Here is an 18,818-nt window from a genome sequence, read left to right on the forward strand (position 1 = left end):
CCATGTTTCCAACTTTATTTCTAGCACTTCTGAACCAAACAGCAGCAGAATAAAGCCGTCTGCTCAGAACACTCAGATGCTAGTCTTTGCACACATGCATGCTGTGCAGAGGAAAGCATTTTGGAAGTGCAGGTAATCTTTTGCCTGATCCCTAGGGCTACATTCAGAAATGGCCAAACTCTGGAGCTGCAAAAAGTCTTATAAAGCGTTGGCCTCTCCCGACATCCATAGAAAGGCCAGCGGCAGACTCTTGTTTCACATCTAGACTCAGGTTGGACAACCTAAGTGCCCTTCCAAGTACAATCCACCAATGTTTTTGCAGGTGATGAAAGATGATGTTCAGGAGAAACATCTTCATGGCAAAATGTCATCTCTTAACGTTTATTAAGCATCTCTAAGTTTGCATGAAAATCCAAAACGCAGCGTGAATCTCAAACCCTGGCACACAGAACGCAACAAAGATATACAGAGGAAAAAAAAAAATCCAATAAGAGCAACAACAAAGCAAAATAGAGATGATCCTGAGCAAAAGGAAGCACGCAATCACCCAAATCCAAAACACCTCCCTGCAAAACCAATGGCAATCATTCTTAAACTTGGACCAGGCCATGAAGCCCTCTCCCCCATGGTCACTTCCAACCACGGGGAATTACCTCACTCCCAGTGTAAAGAGCCCCTTGGGAACATCCACAGATCGGGCCCCTTTGGGCTACCCAAGCTTGCTGAGCAGCAAACGCGAGTGAAACTCACCCTGACCTCAGCTAACCTTCTCAACAACACCTCAGCCAAAACCAGCAGCTGGAATAAGCCAGAAACATGACTTCATGAAATCACTGGAAAACATTGACTGAAAGAAAACGCAGCAAGCCACGACAAGAAATTACGAGTTGGAGAGCAGTCCACGGAGGACCAGTGAAGTTACAAGGAAAAAATGCAGAAGTAACAGTGCCAACCACTGGGGAAAAAACTGCGTCACCCCTCAGAGCCCAGACCGCAGCAGGTGATAGGGCCAGCCAGCTGTTGCTGTGGCAGAGGAGACCTGCACAGATCCTCCCCTCGACCTGCTGTAATGGCATGGGAAGGGCTCCAGGTATCCCAGCCTGCGTGGGAGCCCGCACTGGACTTCTCAGGTGCTGCTTGCATGCAGCGTTGCAACTCCCGTCTCAAGGGGCACAGTTTGCAAATAAGTCTAATGGCTTAAAAGTCTGAAGAGATGTTTGCACTAAACAGATGCTTCCAAGCATTAGCTTCATTGAATGTACAAGTTCACTTTTTGCTCAATATCACCATCCCTGATAGGTTTTTATGTTATCTTATTTGTGTTATATGTAATAACATAGCGAATTGATTATATAAAATTACATCATGTTCAAGAGAAACGCAAACAAACCCAGACCCTTGCATAAAAGGAATTCACTTCAGGAAGGAGGAGAAATAAAACTTTCTGCTCAGTCAGTCCCTTCACATCGACAGCCATCTCAAAGAGGGAGAAATTGTTATTTTGTGTATTAAAGAAAGCCTTAGATGAGTCAGTTCCCATCAGGGCCCTGTTGCACTGGGCATATTTCCTGCCTGCTACTAGCAACACGAGAGACACAGCAAAGGGAAAAGCAGCAGTGCAGAATACTTACAGCCCCACAGTCTCCCCACAGTCTCCCCTCTAGTAATGAGGGAGAGCAGGGAGATCGGGAGATACCCAACACACTCGCATTCATTAAGATTCATGAGCTAGACTAACAGGGCAGAAATTAACTCTAATTGAAATAAGATTTCTCAAAGATCTATTTGATCTCAGACAAAAGGGAATCGTTATATAAATAGAGCAATTACTCTAATTAAGGCTTCCCTCCACGAATCTCTTGACTGAACGCTGCAGTTGCTGCAAACAGCTTGGTCGCCTATTTTGTAAGGCGAAGAAACCAGCAGGAAGGGGTTTCATTACTCTCCATCTGCCCCTAACAAAGGAGAAGAAAGATGGCTCTACGGCTCCATTTGTTCACATCTGTATTATTTTTAATGACTGGAAGCCATGAGGCATTTGCATAGCATAGAAGCTTTTATTTTTTATTTTTATTTTTTAAAAAGCTGCTCTTTGGGGCCTGCCTTGTCTTTTGCTCTCTTGGGCAAGGATCCCATCACCCTCCAGAAGACTCTGCCAAGGCTGATGCTTGCAAGTGTATCTAACTTCCACCAAAAAGCAACCCAGGACTCAGACCCATAAGCAGGTTACTGGGACTGATGGAGCTGCCACCTCTGCCTGCTCTTTATGTGATCTCTGCCTGCTCATGCGCTGTAGCCAATCTCACCAGAAGTGTCAAGCCTCAGAAGTACAAGAGTGCCTTGCAAGCATTTTAAAAGAGTGCGTGCATGCATGTGTGTGCAAAGTCCCAGTTATTTCACCTTCTAGGAAGAGGAAAAAAAAAAAAAAAGGAACAGGAAGGGAAGTGAAGATCAATCTTCAACCCTGCCCCTAAAAACCAGAAGGCTGTAACACTAAGCATGGCAGCAGTCACACGTTTAACGTGCCAGCCCCAGGCAAGAAGGGCAAAATGTCAGTGTAGCGGTTATTAAGCAGATGAACCTTGGTCTCTGCTCTCTTTCCAGCGCACAGATGGCTGCTTGGTGCTGCCCCGTCAAAGCGTGAGGGAACAAGAAGGATTAACTGTATTGCAAACACTGCTGAGCAAGAGAGACTAGCAAAATAAACCAAGACAGATAGAGGAACTCACATGGGGTATAGCAACATCTGGCTCCAAATTTCTTGCTGGTGTAAGCTGATGCCACTTTGCTGACTTCCACCCGCAGAGAACTTGGCCCAAAATACAGAAATTAAGCATTATTTGAGTAGCTACAAACTCGCTTGCTGTACTGGCATCTGCCTGTTTTCCTGCTTTCCTCCACCCTATTTGCCTCAGTAATACTAATGTAGAATGAAAAGGCCAAAAATGTCAAATACAGGAGCCTTATTTGGGCCCCCTAAGACAGCTAGTGATTTCAGACACTTCAGCCTTTGGCATTCCTCTAACAAATAGTAACGAAAATCAACATAAGTCATTGGATACATGGATTATCTAATATAGGTTTCGGCCAAGATGTCAATCTGTGTCTTCAGAAGTGAACAGTCAACCCCTGTTCCAACATGGGTCACCTGCTGCAAGAGTCCCTCAGAGAGTTTCAAAATCAGGCTGCTGTTTTTAAATTGCCCCAATTGGATTGTAGATACAATGTGGGGATAGGTAGGCCAATTACTACATCGATATACCAATCAGAGTAATAAACACACGGAGGCGGAACGAGCATCACATGTATTAACAGACTAGGGGCATGATCCCACTCTCTCTTTAACCACTACTAGAATCTCCCTAGAGCTTCATGGGAAAACAATTAATCCTTTTCTGATAGACTTGTCAAGAGGAGTGGGGAATCTATTACATCACCTTGGGTGGCCTATCTACATAGGTCAAATACAAAAGGGACTAAAGTGCCCCGGACAAACCTGTAAAGGCCAATTTGGAGGAGCGGGGAAGCCACAGGAAAACACTTCAAAGGAGCTTTTCTGTGGTCTTGGTTATATTTCCACTCTTTTAATTTTGAAGTTCATGAACAGACATAGCAGGTCAGAAGGGCCAAAAATGGGTAGGCGAGCGGATGAGAAAGACCTAAAACTCTAACAGCTCGGACAACTGCAGACTTATTACTCCTACAGAAGTGCTGAGACCTCTCAATAAGAGGCACTGCTTCACTACGCTGGGGATTGCACAGCCAGGGGTGCTCTCTGCTGCAAAGGAAGAATGATTATTCCCATCTCTAGATCGAACCCACGTTCTCAAGGGAATTCTAGGCTTTCCCCCAATATTAGAATTTAATGAACTACATCAAAATGCCTTCGAGAGTCTATAATCACAATGTTTATCTGTGGCAGAGCTGAGAAGTGAGCCCAGGCCACAAAGTCTTAAGCAAGAGGGTCAGCCACAGGAATTGCTTTAGGTGTACCTAAACACCTAAAAGCAGGGACAAAAAGCAGAAGAAAACTAGTAGGCACAATAAATGCTGCTTCGCTTTTTTAATCTATGGTAGGAAAAAGAAGGATGAATCATAGCTGCCATTACAATAGGCAGGGTTATAAGCTTTTGCTATGAAGCAAATCTGAGTCTGCATGCTATGGACCTTAAACAAGAAGCTCAATTTCAGCCTATTGGAAAGGGAAAAGTGAAAGAACTAATGACTACTGCTGGATGAATTTAACCTTGCCAAGCTAGATAAAGATGGCATCAGTGAATTTCACAGTGAATTATTGTGAAGCATATGACTTCCTGTGGGGAAGAGAAACGCATCATAAAGGGGTGTGACCAATTGATAGAGAAGATTAAAATAACTGAGCAAAACTGTCTGCTTTCCTAGAATTATAAGGGAAAGAGTAGCAGACAATGTGTTACTGAAATGCATATGCGAGCTCAGATGAGAGAGATAAGACACACTGTGGTGGAGCACAGCCTTGTAGCTTAACCACACTGTAACAGAGGTGTATGGCAAGAATGGCTGAGATACGAAAACGTTTAAAACTGTCTCAGTTGGGAAACAACAGGCCCCAGAGTCCTGCTTTTGCTGCACAGGCTCCAGAGCCAACCAGGAAATGCAAGATGAAAGCATTTCTAAAAAAATTAAAAATAAAATGAAGAAAAAAGGTTTACACAGATCCAGGATAGAGTTTCTCAGAGATTCAAATACCTGCTCGACTCTGACAGCCAAAGCTCAAACTGTGAAAGAGGACAGAGCCTGCCGACTCTGAAGAGATGCCAAAAAGGATAATTTACTGAGATATTTGAAGGCATTTTTAATATCTGTTTTTGTTAGCCAGGCTCCTCAGCTCTGAGGATAAATGACACCTCTGAGCTCACGTAGTTTCCCTCTTTGATTTCAGTAGGTCTATCATTGTGTTGCTCCTTTTTCTTTTAATCTTTGTCTAAAAAATACTCCTGGAATCTGACTGATTCAAAAACAAGTTCATTTGGGTTCTTCCAGTGCTGCATATGAAACAGATTATCTGCCTTTTTCTATCTGTTTGAAACAGAGAACTGAGCCTAGATCCATAGGATGCAAGAGCAAAGGAGAGACGTATGCCTTGTGTTGAGTGACATACAAGCAATGTAGGCAACGTTACACCATCAGCATCTGGCTGCCTTGTTTCACCCCTCATAGGTATTTAGCAGATGAATGGAGAGCACAAACACAGGGATTTGGTCTAGCTCACACAGTGAGCAAATTGACCACCGGGGACTCGGGGAAAAGGTGAGGCAGAACAGTAACACGACGCGCACATGTATTGCACTTGGATGTGCCAAGCAAAGCACAGCGGAGGTATTTTGAGTCATGCGTTGCTTGCTACAGCATGCAGGGAGGCTGCAGACGCCTACAGTGGTATCTGAGCTGATGACAGACAGGAGTAGTTCTGACCTCCCAGTATCCAGGTGTGCTGGACCCTGAGCAAGCATAGCCTATGAAGAGAATAAACACCCTTGAAGAACGATTCAGAAGACCTGACCCTCCACGCTGAAGTTCAGAGAACAGCAGGCACGGAGTGCAGGTGATCTGGACGATCCACGTCTCTCCTAAACTTAGATGTCCATGCAGACAGTCTGCAATCAGCCCCTTTCCCTCCAGTCCTCTATCACTGCAGGCAGTTTGCTTTGATTATACTAAAAAGCTGCCACTCAGTCTTCCTGTTGCGAAAACCCTGGCCTCTTCCATCTTTTCTCCTCATTAATGACATTTTCAAGTAGTTTACAGAAGTGGGGCTAGTCTTGCTCAGCACTAAGCACTCACTGTCTAGAAAACTTTCTGAAAATAAGTAAAAGGGGTCCTCACCAAGATAACGGGCAATCATGATGGCATCTCCTCATCCCGGGTGGTTTATTCCTCCTGCAGTGCAGCTCAGCATTCACTTTGCTTTCTTTCCTGCAGTGGGGCCTGGGTGGAGTGCCTTAGGGGAATTTTTTTTTAGTATCTCTCCAATCCTCTTTCTTGCCAGTCTGCTGCAGGACATTCATGCAGTGGAGCCTGAGTCTCCAAGTGCTTTCTGGTGGAGCTATCAACCTGCATCTAGCCAGACTGTGCTGCACCGTGCCCTGACCGTGCAGGATAACAAGAGTTCTTCAGAACTCCTTTGCAACGATAGGAAACATCCACCCTCAACCTGCACTCCCTTGGGATTTCTGGATTTAACAACAACAGCAACAGTCTCCCATTAAGAGCCATTACTCAGAGTTCAAGAGAAATGATGGGAAACGCTTCCCATTCCCAGTGGAAGGAGGGTTGGAAGCGGGTATCCTTCAGATTTTGTTCTTCCTCACTTACTAACACCTGCAAATTTGCAGAAGAAAACTCAAACATACACGTACACTTTTCCTACAGTCATTAACATATTTCTACATATGAATTTCATTAAACATTCACTGCATTAACTTTTGACACAACCATTTCAATAGGATGTAGTTTTTACAGAGAGCCCAAGAACTGCAAAGCATTTTCTAGAATTCACTATCAGTGCATGCTAATTTAAAACCTCTTGTTTTAAAGTATAATTTGGCCGCTTTTCTGGTAACATCCGCATGCTTCCCTTCTTCTCTCCTCCAGAGAAACTGCTGGCGAAGCAATACTGACTATTAGAAATATGCAGCTAGCAGTAGATTGTGGGAAATTCTCTTGTGGTCCTTCTTGACAGCTACAAGCGTCACCGAGGGACCTAAAGCAGCCTCACAGTCACTCTTCTGGGCAGCAAAGGAATGGCAAACTTCTGCAGAAAGTTGCAAGTGGCTCTTTTTCAGTTAACAAGATGAAGATTGGCTAAGCTGTTGTGTAAGGGCCTCAATACCCCTCTCTGACTGGAAGTTAAGTTATTACCCTCTGCATTGCAACATTCCTGAGCCTTTTTTGCTCTCCAGAAAAATTCACGTGTGCTGCTTCACAGCAAGCTGGGATAGGTTATATGCTGCCAGTACTTAGTATTAAATATCACTGTACGTGCTAGCTGTGAGGGCAAGCCACAAAACCAAGAAATTAATGGAAAAGCCCTTGTTTCTTGGCTTCAGTCTGTGACGTGAACTCACAGAAACGGGAGAAGAGGCTTTTCCCTTCTAAATCAGGGCTTTTTTGATTTTGAGGTCAGGCTTCAAGGCTATCTTGAGGCTGAGGGGTTTGGACTTAAAGGGCTGGCACGCTTAACGGATTCCTCCTCCTGCTGCTCCCAAGGGCCATGCAAGCTCCCTCCTGGCTGCTGGCACAAGCCAGGAAGGAAATCCCAGCTCCCTCAGCTTGCGCCCCGAAAGCAAGGGCTAAGCCCATAAAACAAGGGCCGTCAGAGCAGGACCTTGCTCCTAACGACCCTCGGAGCATCATTATTCTTCTATCTGATGGGGAGCACTAACTTGCAGACGCTCTACAGCCCTTTGATATGAAGCTGGCAACGCAAAGGGGATTTGAAGCAAGTCTGCAAGAGCAAAGCATAGAGGAGCACCAGGGGGTCAGACTTTAATAGTGTTGTCCTGGGCTCAGAGAGAACCAGGTGAGCTGGAGAGGGGAAGTGAGCTCGATGGCAGAATCGAGCAGAGAGTTCACTAAACCAGAGCATTTGACTCGTGAGTCAGCGTCACTTCCAGGCTATGGCTCTCTAGAAAGACAGAGTAATTTCAAGTTTTTCTTCTGCATCCTTTTCACTGTTTGGCTGACATCATCATTTCCTCCTAGAGATCCGAGTCATGTTTGCTCTCTCAACTGAGCTCCCTCACCTTTTCAATCCCTCCACACCTCGTTCTGCCCCAAAAACGCTCTTTGCACTAATCCACTGGCATTTAGATTACCCCATGCTGTTCCACCTGCACTGTTTGGAAGTAGAGGCTACTAAAACCACTGCCAATTACCTCTGCACCTTCCCCTTCAGCAATAGCCTGGTGTTTATTTTTCAAACAAAAGACCCCTGGATGGGCACATAGCCATTTTTGCCTACTCTCATAGCTCTGGTAGCACTTTCTCCAAAACTCATGTTTCTAAGCAGCTGGAGGAAGAACAGCCATTCTACAGTCTAATTTGCATCTCCAAAATATCCAGCTATGGGGAAGGCTGCCCAAGCATCACTTTTTGAAGGAGTATTTCAGCTAGGCCTGAAGTGTTTCAGAGTTCACATTACGACTGCAGGGCAGCACACAAATGCCAAGGGACACCCGTGGCTTCAGCAAATTCATTTATGACTGGAGTTCAGAAATCCAGGCTCCAGAAGGCAGAGCAATGCTAACGCTTCCTTGGAGAGGTGCTGCTTTCTAACACCTGCTGTTACCTGGCTCCGAGAGTGAAAATATCTAATTTGCCATTCCTCATCCAAGTTTCCAAGCCTCTGGGACAACCCTTGCTACTTCAGATCATCAGTTTCTCAAGTGACTCAACAGTCTTAGTCCTTCTCTCTTTATCTGAAACAAGACTTGGAAAGGAAAAATCCCTGTGTTTTCCCCTGGGAATTTACGCCCCGTTGCCTTGAGCCCTGATTCTCACTATGACTTTTCATTCTCCCCTCCTATTAACCCCGACTTTTAGCAAGATAGCGTGACTAGATTGCATTCGAGAAAGACATTCAGATATGTAGTAAGTGCAACACGCTGCCAAAATATCACCCTGCTTATGGGAAAACGAGGGGATCGTATTTCATATCACTTCGCTCAGCTGAATCCCCAAGCCTCCAGCTGCCTGGAAAGCCACTCTCCTTGCTCAAGCACTTTTTTGCTAGTGACAGTTCACAAATTCAAAACATCAGCATGCCATAATAAAGCAAACCCCAGCTGCACTCTCACCATAAGAGACATGGCGCAGCCTCTGCTGGTTCACAAACTTTCTCTTTCAATTCTCTTCATCATCAGAAACTGCTGATTACTCTGTCAGCTGATAGCAAAGAGTATTTGAAAGAATTTCTTTTACAGGCATGGACGCAGTAGCACTAAGGCAAAGCTCCTCCAGCATGAACTCCTTGTGACTGTATTGGCATAGGGCTACAGAGAAAAAAAATTTTTTTTTTTTTTTGTAAAGTATGGCTGCTCAATCAAAAAAAAAAAACATAAAAACTCTTACATTCAGATTGGACTGAAGTGGTCTGAAGCCACTCTACAGCAATTCTCTGCTTCTGCATTTTTTTTCCCCAATGTGCAGTGATCATTCTGCCTAGAATGATGTGTTTTACTTTTTGAGATACAGGAAGAAGAAAAAGAATTGGATTTCTAGAGAAGATAGTGCTTACCAAAGGAGATCTGAGTCAATAACCCCCCAAGATGTAGGAGACGAAATCCCACAGGCAAATTCATGCTCAGTTAGATTTGTTCACATGAGTAGCTGGAGACCTCAGTTCAAACATAGTCTCTGCCCGACTTGAACCATCGTTCCCCAAATTCCCCAACGATGCACTCAGGAGATGCAGGGTACGTAAGTGGGATTTCCTATTTCTCTTCTCTGGGAATACCAACTCCAGTGAAATACTGCTGATTTACACCAGTTCAGCTCTGCTCTACGTGTAGTTCTTGAGGGAAAATATCAAGGACACAACACATTAAAACAGGAAATCAGTAAAAACTTCTTTTTCTAAAGCACAAATATTTCTACCTTGATTTCTAATCAAGCTCCCGGGGCATCTAGGTTACTTTTGCTTCCGTCAGTACCACTGCTCGGAAACATACCAGGAACACCCACTGACCTAAATGAAGTCTTAAAGATATATCTTGGTTATTATCAGGAAACAGCAAAGACGAACAGGATGCCGCCTTCAGAAATCAGGTGATTGCTGATGAGGGGAAATTGGTAAAATACAATTATGGTAAATGAAAGTAAAACAAAGAATAGTCATGAAATGAGTCCTAAAACCTATTGTCCTTGTTTACCTTGAAGCTCTTCAGGAAGGCAGACTGATCAAGTGCTTTCTAAACCTAGATACATCCATTTATAGAGAATCTCTAAGCACTTGCATCTAATTGCATCTTCTGGGCAGGAGAATTTGATTTTAGTTCCAGAGCTTTTGACTGCTCAAAAATTAAGTGAATTCTCACTTGTCCTGTTCAAGATCAGAGGCCAGAACTGTCGAGCAGCAGTTGAGTGCCCTGGTTTTCTAGGGCTTTTACTATCTCTGCTTCACTGTCACAGCTGTTTAAGTTCTATACTTCAGAAAGTTTTTGTTAGGGATAAACACAGGAGTGATTAGCAGGTGCTCAGTTAGTTATCCGTGTTACCCATCTCAGTTATCCATATAGCTAAGAAAAATAACATTAACATCAGAAGTCTATGATAAACTCAAACAACAAACCTACTCATCTAGCAGCTACAAAGTCTACTGTCTGTCTTCACAAAATAGCCACAAAAGGGGAAGAAAAAACAAACCAAAAAACAAAACAGTACCCACACCCAAAATTACTGACCAAAACCACTCTGGGTGGTTTTGCAAATATACAGCTGAGGAGCGATCATATTTTTACCATTACAAAGAAATTCAAGTGCTTATCTTTTTCTATTTTAATGAAATCAGATGATCTCATGACAGGATGTTTCCTTTCTGTTAAAGCCAACATGCTCTGATGCCTCTAAAAACTCAGTATGAGAAACTGTGAAGGAAATAGGTCTTCTAGTGAATGGGTCTGGACCTTTTTAAGAACAAGACTGCAAGGCTGCAGAAATTCAGGTTGCAGTAAACTATGATCAGTGCTGCAAAAAATGATGCAAAAGCCATCTCCAGGCAGCAGCTGCCAAGGAAATGAAAACGTTAAAGACCTGAAAGTCCAGTAAAATTTTCAAATGCAACATCCCATCAGTTAATTACAAGGCTCCTGGTTAATGCTCTAGATTTCAGCCTTTTCTCCTTAGTAGACCTTTCATGAAAGCACAGCGCTTCCCTTGAGCAATGCAAGTGAATTTCAGAGATGCAGTTTTGTTTTCCTTCGGGTTTCATCAGCAACACGTCATGCAGCAGATAAGCAGAGCAGATAAGCAGGAGGCCTTTTTAAGGCAAGCAATTGGCAATACCCAAGTTGATTATGCAGTTTTGGAGAGGCCTAGCTGAAATCTACTTAAATTCTTAGATCCTGCCTTGATTCTGGCCCTCTTTTCCAGTGCCACTCATCATACTGCTGTCTGCTAATCACAGAAGAGAGTCAACTGTTAAAAATTTGGCTCTGAAAACATGTTAGAGCAGCCTTAGGTGAAAGTAGTTTGCATTTGCTGTTTCTATGAGCTTCCTACCAGAATTAGGAAAATAAGCACCTCATCATTAAGTGACTAAAACACAAATAAGATTTTTATTACACTCTTTAACTTCCTGATATGATGACCACGTATCTGGCCACATTTTACCTCCATCTCAAACTTGCACAAGATACCTGCAACAAATGCATTCTGCTATTACCTGTCACTCCAGAAGAATTGGCTTGAGCATCCAAGAGTCCCAGAGCAACAATATAAATGCTGCTCCAGGAGCTGCAGTGAGTTTGAACTTCGTATCTTTTGTTTTAGTGTTGCTGGTTATTTCCAAAACCCAAGAGGGCCTTCCGTATAACAAGCGATAGCTGCTGAGCACAACCTCTGATTTCAAAACACAATCCGTTGCCTGCTTAAGAAGGGGTTTTATTCTCAGTTGATTTCTGTGGAATTTATTAGATGCACTCGCAGCTACAGAAAGCAGTTAGCGCACTTGATACCCAACAGAAACCCTTCAGTTGAAGACTTCTAGATTTTTGCTACTGGATTAGAGGTTTGATGAAAAACAAAATAAAAAATCCTCCTCTTTCCTTTAAATGATCAGTCATTTGTTATCCCATTGCTTTGAATCATTGCTTAAGAAGTTGCTATGAGTTACTCTCTTATCCAAGTATTTCTTTGGCCCTCTATTATCGTAGTATTTAGTAGTATCTAGTCTTAAAAGCATCTTTGCTCACAGTGATTTTGAAAGGAAAGGAAATGCTCTGATCCTTCTTTCTGTGAAATGCGCTTAGAGAAGGAAGCGGTCAGTAGCAGAACAGCCAGCTTAGGTCTCCTGACTCTTAGTTTAACATCCTCACTGTTTAATCACCTTTTGATTCACTACAGTAAAGCCAGGGAGTTCCAGTGCATTGGGCACCATTTGTGTACACACAGGCTGAAATCTTAGAAAGAGCTTCATTCCCACAGCACAGGTCAAGACATGAGGCGCACAGATCAACAGAAGGCTCCTGGGAAATGCAGGATTACACGGCAGAGCGAGGACTAAACGTAGCCTTCCTCCGGATCCTTGCCACCAGTAATAGCTCGCCTCAAGTCGTTTGTTTTACAGCCCCCTTTTTTCCCCAAACACAAAGAGGTTGAAAACCCATCTGTGTCTGTACGTAGACAACGACCCCTGTGGGAAGGCTGACATTAACAACAGTCAGTACACAGGATTATCAGGAACACTTCACTTCATCATTCTAGTCGCATGGAAATCATATGGTAACTACTGATAAATACTGTGTATTACCTGCTGCTCCTGTTCTGACCATACATTGTAAATCATGAAGTCAGCAACAGAATGCCCAGACACACACATGCACACACAGTTGCCAAGCTGACTGCTGGACACAACTATGCAGACACACCTAAGGGCAGCTGGATTTTTTAAGTTTACCTTCATCCCAAGATAATAAGAGGGCCATAATATCTGAGCACCCATCATCTCCCAGCCCTGTTTCCTTTTGCTAGATTTAGGCTGGAGAAAGCCAGGACAGAGAGCACAGGAGACACAAAAGGCCAGGGAAACTCACTGCTTTGAGGATTGCCACTGCGTCCTGCTGGAGCCACGACGGGTAGACAACTTCGTCATTCAGGATGGCCTCAAAGAGGTCGTCCTCATTCTCGGCCTCGAAGGGGGCATGGCCACACAACATCTCATACAGCAGCACACCCATGGCCCACCAGTCAACATCAGGGCCGTAAAGCATCTCTTGCAGAATCTAAAGGGAGGAGGAGAAAGAAATATCCCTGGAGCTTCTTAAACTGAGTGGGGGAAGAAAATGGACTGGGAAATATTAATGCAGAAGTTCTCATTGTGTCCTAATAGCTCTCTCTTCTAAGCTGGCTGGACATGCGGGAGCCTATTTGTGATCCCGAGCTGCAAACCTCATGGTCTGCTTATGAATACCTCAGATCCATCAAACAAGGGTTCAACTAGCTTGGCTGCTCCCTGGGTCGTCTGGGAAATAACCCCTTAAAAAGGATGCCTAGGCTTCTCAGGAGGAGGAGGATTTCAGCTAAACTAGTTGAGTGTCAGAGGCAGCAAAGCAGCCACGTGTACGAGCTGACACCACCTCTTCCTTGCCTCTGGGAAGGAAATGCTTATATGGCTCCAACAGCGACACTTTCCGCTGGAGAGCAAAAGGAGCACGAATGTGTGAGAAAGGTACAAACACCTACCACAGACAAAAATGCAATTTTATTGAAGAAGGACCTAAAACCCTGTCAGAACATCTGGCAGCATCTGGAGGTCAGCTGCTCCTTAAAGAGGTGTTTACTAATTTTCTAATGAGATGGGTGAATGACAGAGCAAAAGGAGGCGGTAAGGAAAGAAAGTAGGAAATGAGGGAGAAGTCCAGCTCCTTTCAAATCAAACTGGGCCAGTGTCTGTGTGTCTCTCTCTCTCTAATCAGGTTTTTAGTAGCTGTAGCCCAGCACCTCAATCTTTCACCTTGCCTTTAAGGGGAACACCTGCTCAACTTGGTGCCTATAGCAGCCTGCAGATTTACTGAGGCTTTGCTTGCCTAAGGGATTGACAGTACAAGCGTGCATCTGAGATGAAATCTTCCACCCAGTAGTCCAGCAAGATGTAGCCAGATGCCAGAAAGCACACTTGCTGCTCTAAAGCTAACCTGTGCTGTTAAAAACGTAACTGGGTTTTTTAGCCAAAGAAAGGACTCCTATACCTCTGGAGCGATGTAGTCTGGTGTGCCACAAAAGGTTGCTGTGGTAATACCATCGTGAATGCCCTCTTTGCACATTCCAAAATCTGCCAGCTTGCAGTGACCCTCGTAGTCCAGCAGCACGTTATCCAGCTTCAAGTCCCTGCAATGAAAATTATCCACAAAGTTACTACGTGCTTGGAACAGCCCAAACGCAAGCCTCATCATCATAAAAAAAATAAACAGAAGTCATGCAGGAGGGCTTTTCTTTTGCTTCATCTCTTAAAAAAGGGAGGGACAAAACATCATTCTGCTGAACTGCATTTAATAAGGGCAGGTGCTGTACAAGCTCGCCCACATGGCTTTCCAAATACACCACAGGCCCGACCGGCAGAGCTTCTGCTAATTTAGCTCTGGGACTCACTGGAGCAGAGGTTGCCAGGGCTGTCAAATTGCGTAACGATGTTATGATGCAGCAGAACGCACTGCACATGACGTGCTCTGATTCAGCAGTGCGCCACGCTGAGAATACACAGGCAAAGCTGAAGAGCTGTGTGAAGCCTCTTCCAAACGGGAAGCAGGCCTTGTCTTTGGCAGCTTGGGAGGTTAAATCCCAGACCTCCTAGTATCAGAGGAACCTTACTCAAAAATCCCACCTGGAGTTTTATCCCGTCTGAGAACAAAAGAAATTCCCTAATGATACCACACCATACTGGCAGGCTGAAGGTGTAGCCAGCACGTGATGCTTCTACTATAAGGCAAAACCTTAAAATCTCAGTTGTATCAATTCCAGCAGGACTGCATTAATGCAAGAAGCAAATTTCCCATGCAGCACTCACTGGTGTGTGGAGGGGGGCTCCTTGTCTGATGCCCGCTCCTTGTCACAGGAGACCTGCAGCCAATTACCATACTGCACATTTTCCAACACATCACTTATAACAGCCTAGAAACTCATTATCAAAAGTAGAGCTGCCAAAATGACAGAGCCCTAACAAAGCTTATCAGCTTCTCTGACCTTGAGATGGCCTCAAGGAATAGCCCGTAGTTATAAGCACTGTCAAGAACACGACCAGATAGCTCAGGGTCATCTGCAGACTTAGGCAATGCCTTCCTAAAAATACGTTATTACATATCAGCTCTTAGCACCTCTGCTTCTCAGCTGTCAAACAAGTTCTAGGCACAGTCACAGACTGAGGAAAGCAACTACCACGAGAGCTCTGTTCAGTTCGAATAGGTCACATTTTGTTTTTTCACAGGTTTGCAGAAAAACTGCACTGGTGGAAGCCCCAAACATATCCTGGTGGTGAAACGTTCTGAAACATAGGCCCGTGTTGCTTCTTGCACAAGCTTCATTTGACGTCTCAGTTTATGTGACCCGGAAATTCATTCTGTATCTGTCTTGGCTAACCCTGGTCTGAGAGTTTTACGCAGTACTCGTTCCAGCAACTCTGTGAGGCATGGCAGTGCTACTCTCTCCATTTACTGACATGCAGGACAGGCTTATAGTCTGAGACAAAGCCACCTGGGGCCTTTCATAGGCATTTGGATGCCCAGATAGGAATCAAACCTCTAAATACATCTGAGGGTTTCATGTCCCTTTATGAAACACATGCCAGAACTCAATACTTTTTGCCCTCTGGTTGGTCATCTGTTTCCCTGGAAAGGGAGAGCAACAAGGAAGGTGGTAACAAAGGTGGCATCTCCACATTTACACGAAAATCTGTGGGAGAGCTAAAATCCGAATTCAGCTAGATTCTTAAAGACCTGCTCATCCTTCTGTGATTTGAAGTGAAAATCAGGTGGCTGATTACTCTGTTTTGCATTAGCATTTCTACAGCCACATCACCGCAGGAAGCCTTGCTGAAGCGTCATACAGTTCTCTTTTAACCTTGCTATTACAGGGCAAAGATCATGACACGCTGTACTAGGCAATAAGAGCCACGTCCTGCCCTACAGAGGTAAGAAAAAAGTTATTAGCAGCCTCTTTTTAACAGATAGGAAAGTGAGGGGCAAAGGCTAAGAAATTTACTCATGTTCAACAGAGCCAAGACCGAACATCAACTTCCTGAATTCCGGTCCACCATCTTAGTCACAGGAATGAACATCTTTTTTCTCCTTCAACACATAACGTGGCACAGCAACACAACCCGGTAAAAACCCCTCCGTAAGGATGCCGCCGTTCCCAGCTGTCCCACTGGCTACCTGGCACCCAAGGGAATTTGGATGTCTAGGACAATGCCCACACTTGTGTGATGCTGCACTGTTTGCTCTGGGTGGGATGCTCAGCAGAAGATACTTCCCCCCCCCCCCCTTTCATAAAATTAAAAATGGCCATTATGCTGTGTGGGCAAAGGCTTGTCTTGGAAAGGGTTAGGTGAGCACAGTGAGAGGTATTGTACGTGCTTGTTCATGACAGTATGCCTTCAACAGCAGTTTACAGTCAAAGCTCCTGTTACTCTTCCCTGTGGTTACTGGCAGAGCAGGGAAGCCCTCCAAGCATAAAGGCAGGCCTTGTTTCCAGGAATCTGCAATGATGTGGTTGAAAAGCACAGTTTATTCTTGGCTTGGATTTAAATGCAGCAAACATCTTCCCAGTCCTCAGCAGGCCTGACTTTTGGGGGTGCATCTACACGTGACTGCAAGGGAATTGTGGTGAACCTGCTTGGAGATCCCCCTTTCCAACCTCCCCCAACTCCCAGAAATATTCACTACGTCCTGTCATGCTTTGGGAATATCTCAAATTACACCCTTGTTATATTCAAGCCAGTAGAAACACAGTCGCATACACTGACTGAACAGGCAAGTTATAGGCCCTCACAGAGCCTGAGGAGGAGAGGCAAGACTTGGCTAAAGCGCTAGGCCTGCTCTGCAGACCAGAATACCAGATATTCTGCCCCTTATCTTCTGCCCCACAGGACATGCTGCAGAAAGCCTGAAATCCCTGCATAACACACTATGCTCATTACAGCACCAAGATGGCGGGTGCCTCTACAGGTGCAAGAGCACTGTGCGCTTGCTGAATCCTCCCAGAGGGCCTCTCTCCATGTAATTGCCATTAAATTTCAATTGTCTGCTTCCCATCTAGCAAGCACAGTTTTAACCACATGAGACAAACTTCCAGCCCTTTGGCTTCGTTGCATTGCATGTTAAACCCATTAGGAAAGCCAGTTTTCTCCTCCTGCAGTTGGGAAGTTGGCTTCTCTTGACATCTTTCCAGCAACGTGAAATCTAAAACTTGCATTTTCTATTTTTACATTACCTGTAACGTGACATTGATCTACTCTCACTAGCTCAGATGCTCTGGCTATGCGCACATCATTTTAGAAGAGGACCTCCCACGACCAAACAGACTTCTCAACTCCTTTTTGCTTCACAAGCAGCAAGTATCCAAAAAAAGGCCCCACACGTCCCCATTGGAGGAAACTTGTGCGTTAGTACAGCAGCAGGCTCAGCCAAACAGTATGCTCTCTCAGACCGCCTCGGACCCAGTCGATAAGATAATTCTCTGGGAAAGTTTTGCTTTGGTCTCACATACTGGGCACAGCACATCTCGAGTGATTCCAGCAGTCTCAAGCTCTGCGCTTGCTGTTTTACATTTACGGGTCTCACCATGCTTCGTACCACATGAACCAGTGAAGTCACGTGAAAGAAAAAACACTGACAGGTTTCTAAGATTTACAAGGAGCTCTTCATTTTAGCAGCAAGGATTCCGGGAAGCTGATAAAACTGGAAATCATCCAGCTCACAAAGCCCAGATCTACCTCATTTCCTTAATACTTGCATTTTCCACTCAATATTTTTAGCAGCTTGATGAAGCAATAACGGGAGAGAGGTTTTCTGAGGGCTGCATTTCTAAGGTCCTGATGAGGGGTTCTGCCTTAAGTCTTTCCCTGGCAACCTTCCACTGGAAAACAGACTTCATCCCAACTCAGAAAGGCAGCCTTTGTCTACGCACACAGTTACCGCACATCAGTTTAACAGCATCGTTTTATTCTAGACCCAGAAGAAATGACAAAATGAGCTGCTTAAGCCTTACTCACTGGAAGAGGCGTGTTTTTATACATCTGCCACTTGAGTTTAACGTTCGTAAAAAAATAAAATTAAAATTGCAGATGATCCAGTCCTTTCTGAAACATCTGTCAAATATGATTTCCCTACACCAGAGAGAGTTTTGCCAAGGAGTAGGTGTTATACGAGTACCTGTCACTCACTCTGGTCAGACCATGTCATTTGTGACGTAGAGACCATATAGGAAAGGATGAGATGATTTTTTTTTTTTTTTCCTCTTTTGCTTTCACCACCCTGTGTTTTATTCAGCAAGTCACCCCGCAGGGTGTGCACATAGTAAGGCCCTTCTTTGCAGGAGTGGGGGTGGCAGAAACCGGTCTTCAGTTTGAACTGCCTCAGTTTCTTCTTCTCTCGGGCTTGGTAAACCCAAAGAGTCAGTTTATAGCTTGTAAAGGCCAGTTGCTCCCATCTTGAGGCAAATCATTTAGTCATTGGAAATGTAGGTACTGGGCAGTGGAAGCTATTCACAAATATAGGTGAAACTAGTGAAACATTCCAGCCAAATGTTAAAATCTGATTTACATGATTAATTTGAGCATTTCTGAGAGGGAACATTTTACTTTTTGACTGTTCAGCATGCAAAGCCATTGAGACACCGTTCACAGAAGCAAAAATGAGGTAGAGTGCTCTCCCCTGAAATACCTCTAGCCCCTCGCTCCCCTTGAGCATGAAAATGTGCATTCAAAACCCCTTTGCAAGCGGGAACTAGATTTTGATTTTTCTCCACCTCTTCTCTTGAAGTCATTTTATTTTGTAGAAATAAAGAAATCTCCATCAAGATGGAGAAAAATGTGTTTCTATTGCCTGGTAGCTAGAGTAAAACAGGTT

General features: G+C 44.4%; 1 protein-coding gene across 3 annotated transcripts in view; it reads right to left on the reverse strand.

Annotated features, from left to right (window-relative positions):
• Nucleotides 1–18,818, reverse strand: part of PRKCH (protein kinase C eta) — a 167,380-nt gene that overhangs the window by 10,225 nt on the left and 138,337 nt on the right. For all 3 annotated transcript variants that reach the window (XR_011141702.1, XM_068947359.1, XM_009670698.2), the window contains exons 11-12: nucleotides 13,947–14,085; nucleotides 12,792–12,980 (exon numbers count right to left, since the gene is read on the reverse strand). Coding sequence is in view for 2 of the 3 variants with exons in the window: in XM_068947359.1 (XP_068803460.1) it covers nucleotides 12,792–12,980; nucleotides 13,947–14,085 (328 nt within the window). In the remaining variant the exon portion in view is untranslated. The remainder of the gene's footprint in view (nucleotides 1–12,791; nucleotides 12,981–13,946; nucleotides 14,086–18,818) is intronic.

This window comes from Struthio camelus, chromosome 5 (assembly GCF_040807025.1).
Source record: "Struthio camelus isolate bStrCam1 chromosome 5, bStrCam1.hap1, whole genome shotgun sequence".
Taxonomy (NCBI): domain Eukaryota; kingdom Metazoa; phylum Chordata; class Aves; order Struthioniformes; family Struthionidae; genus Struthio; species Struthio camelus.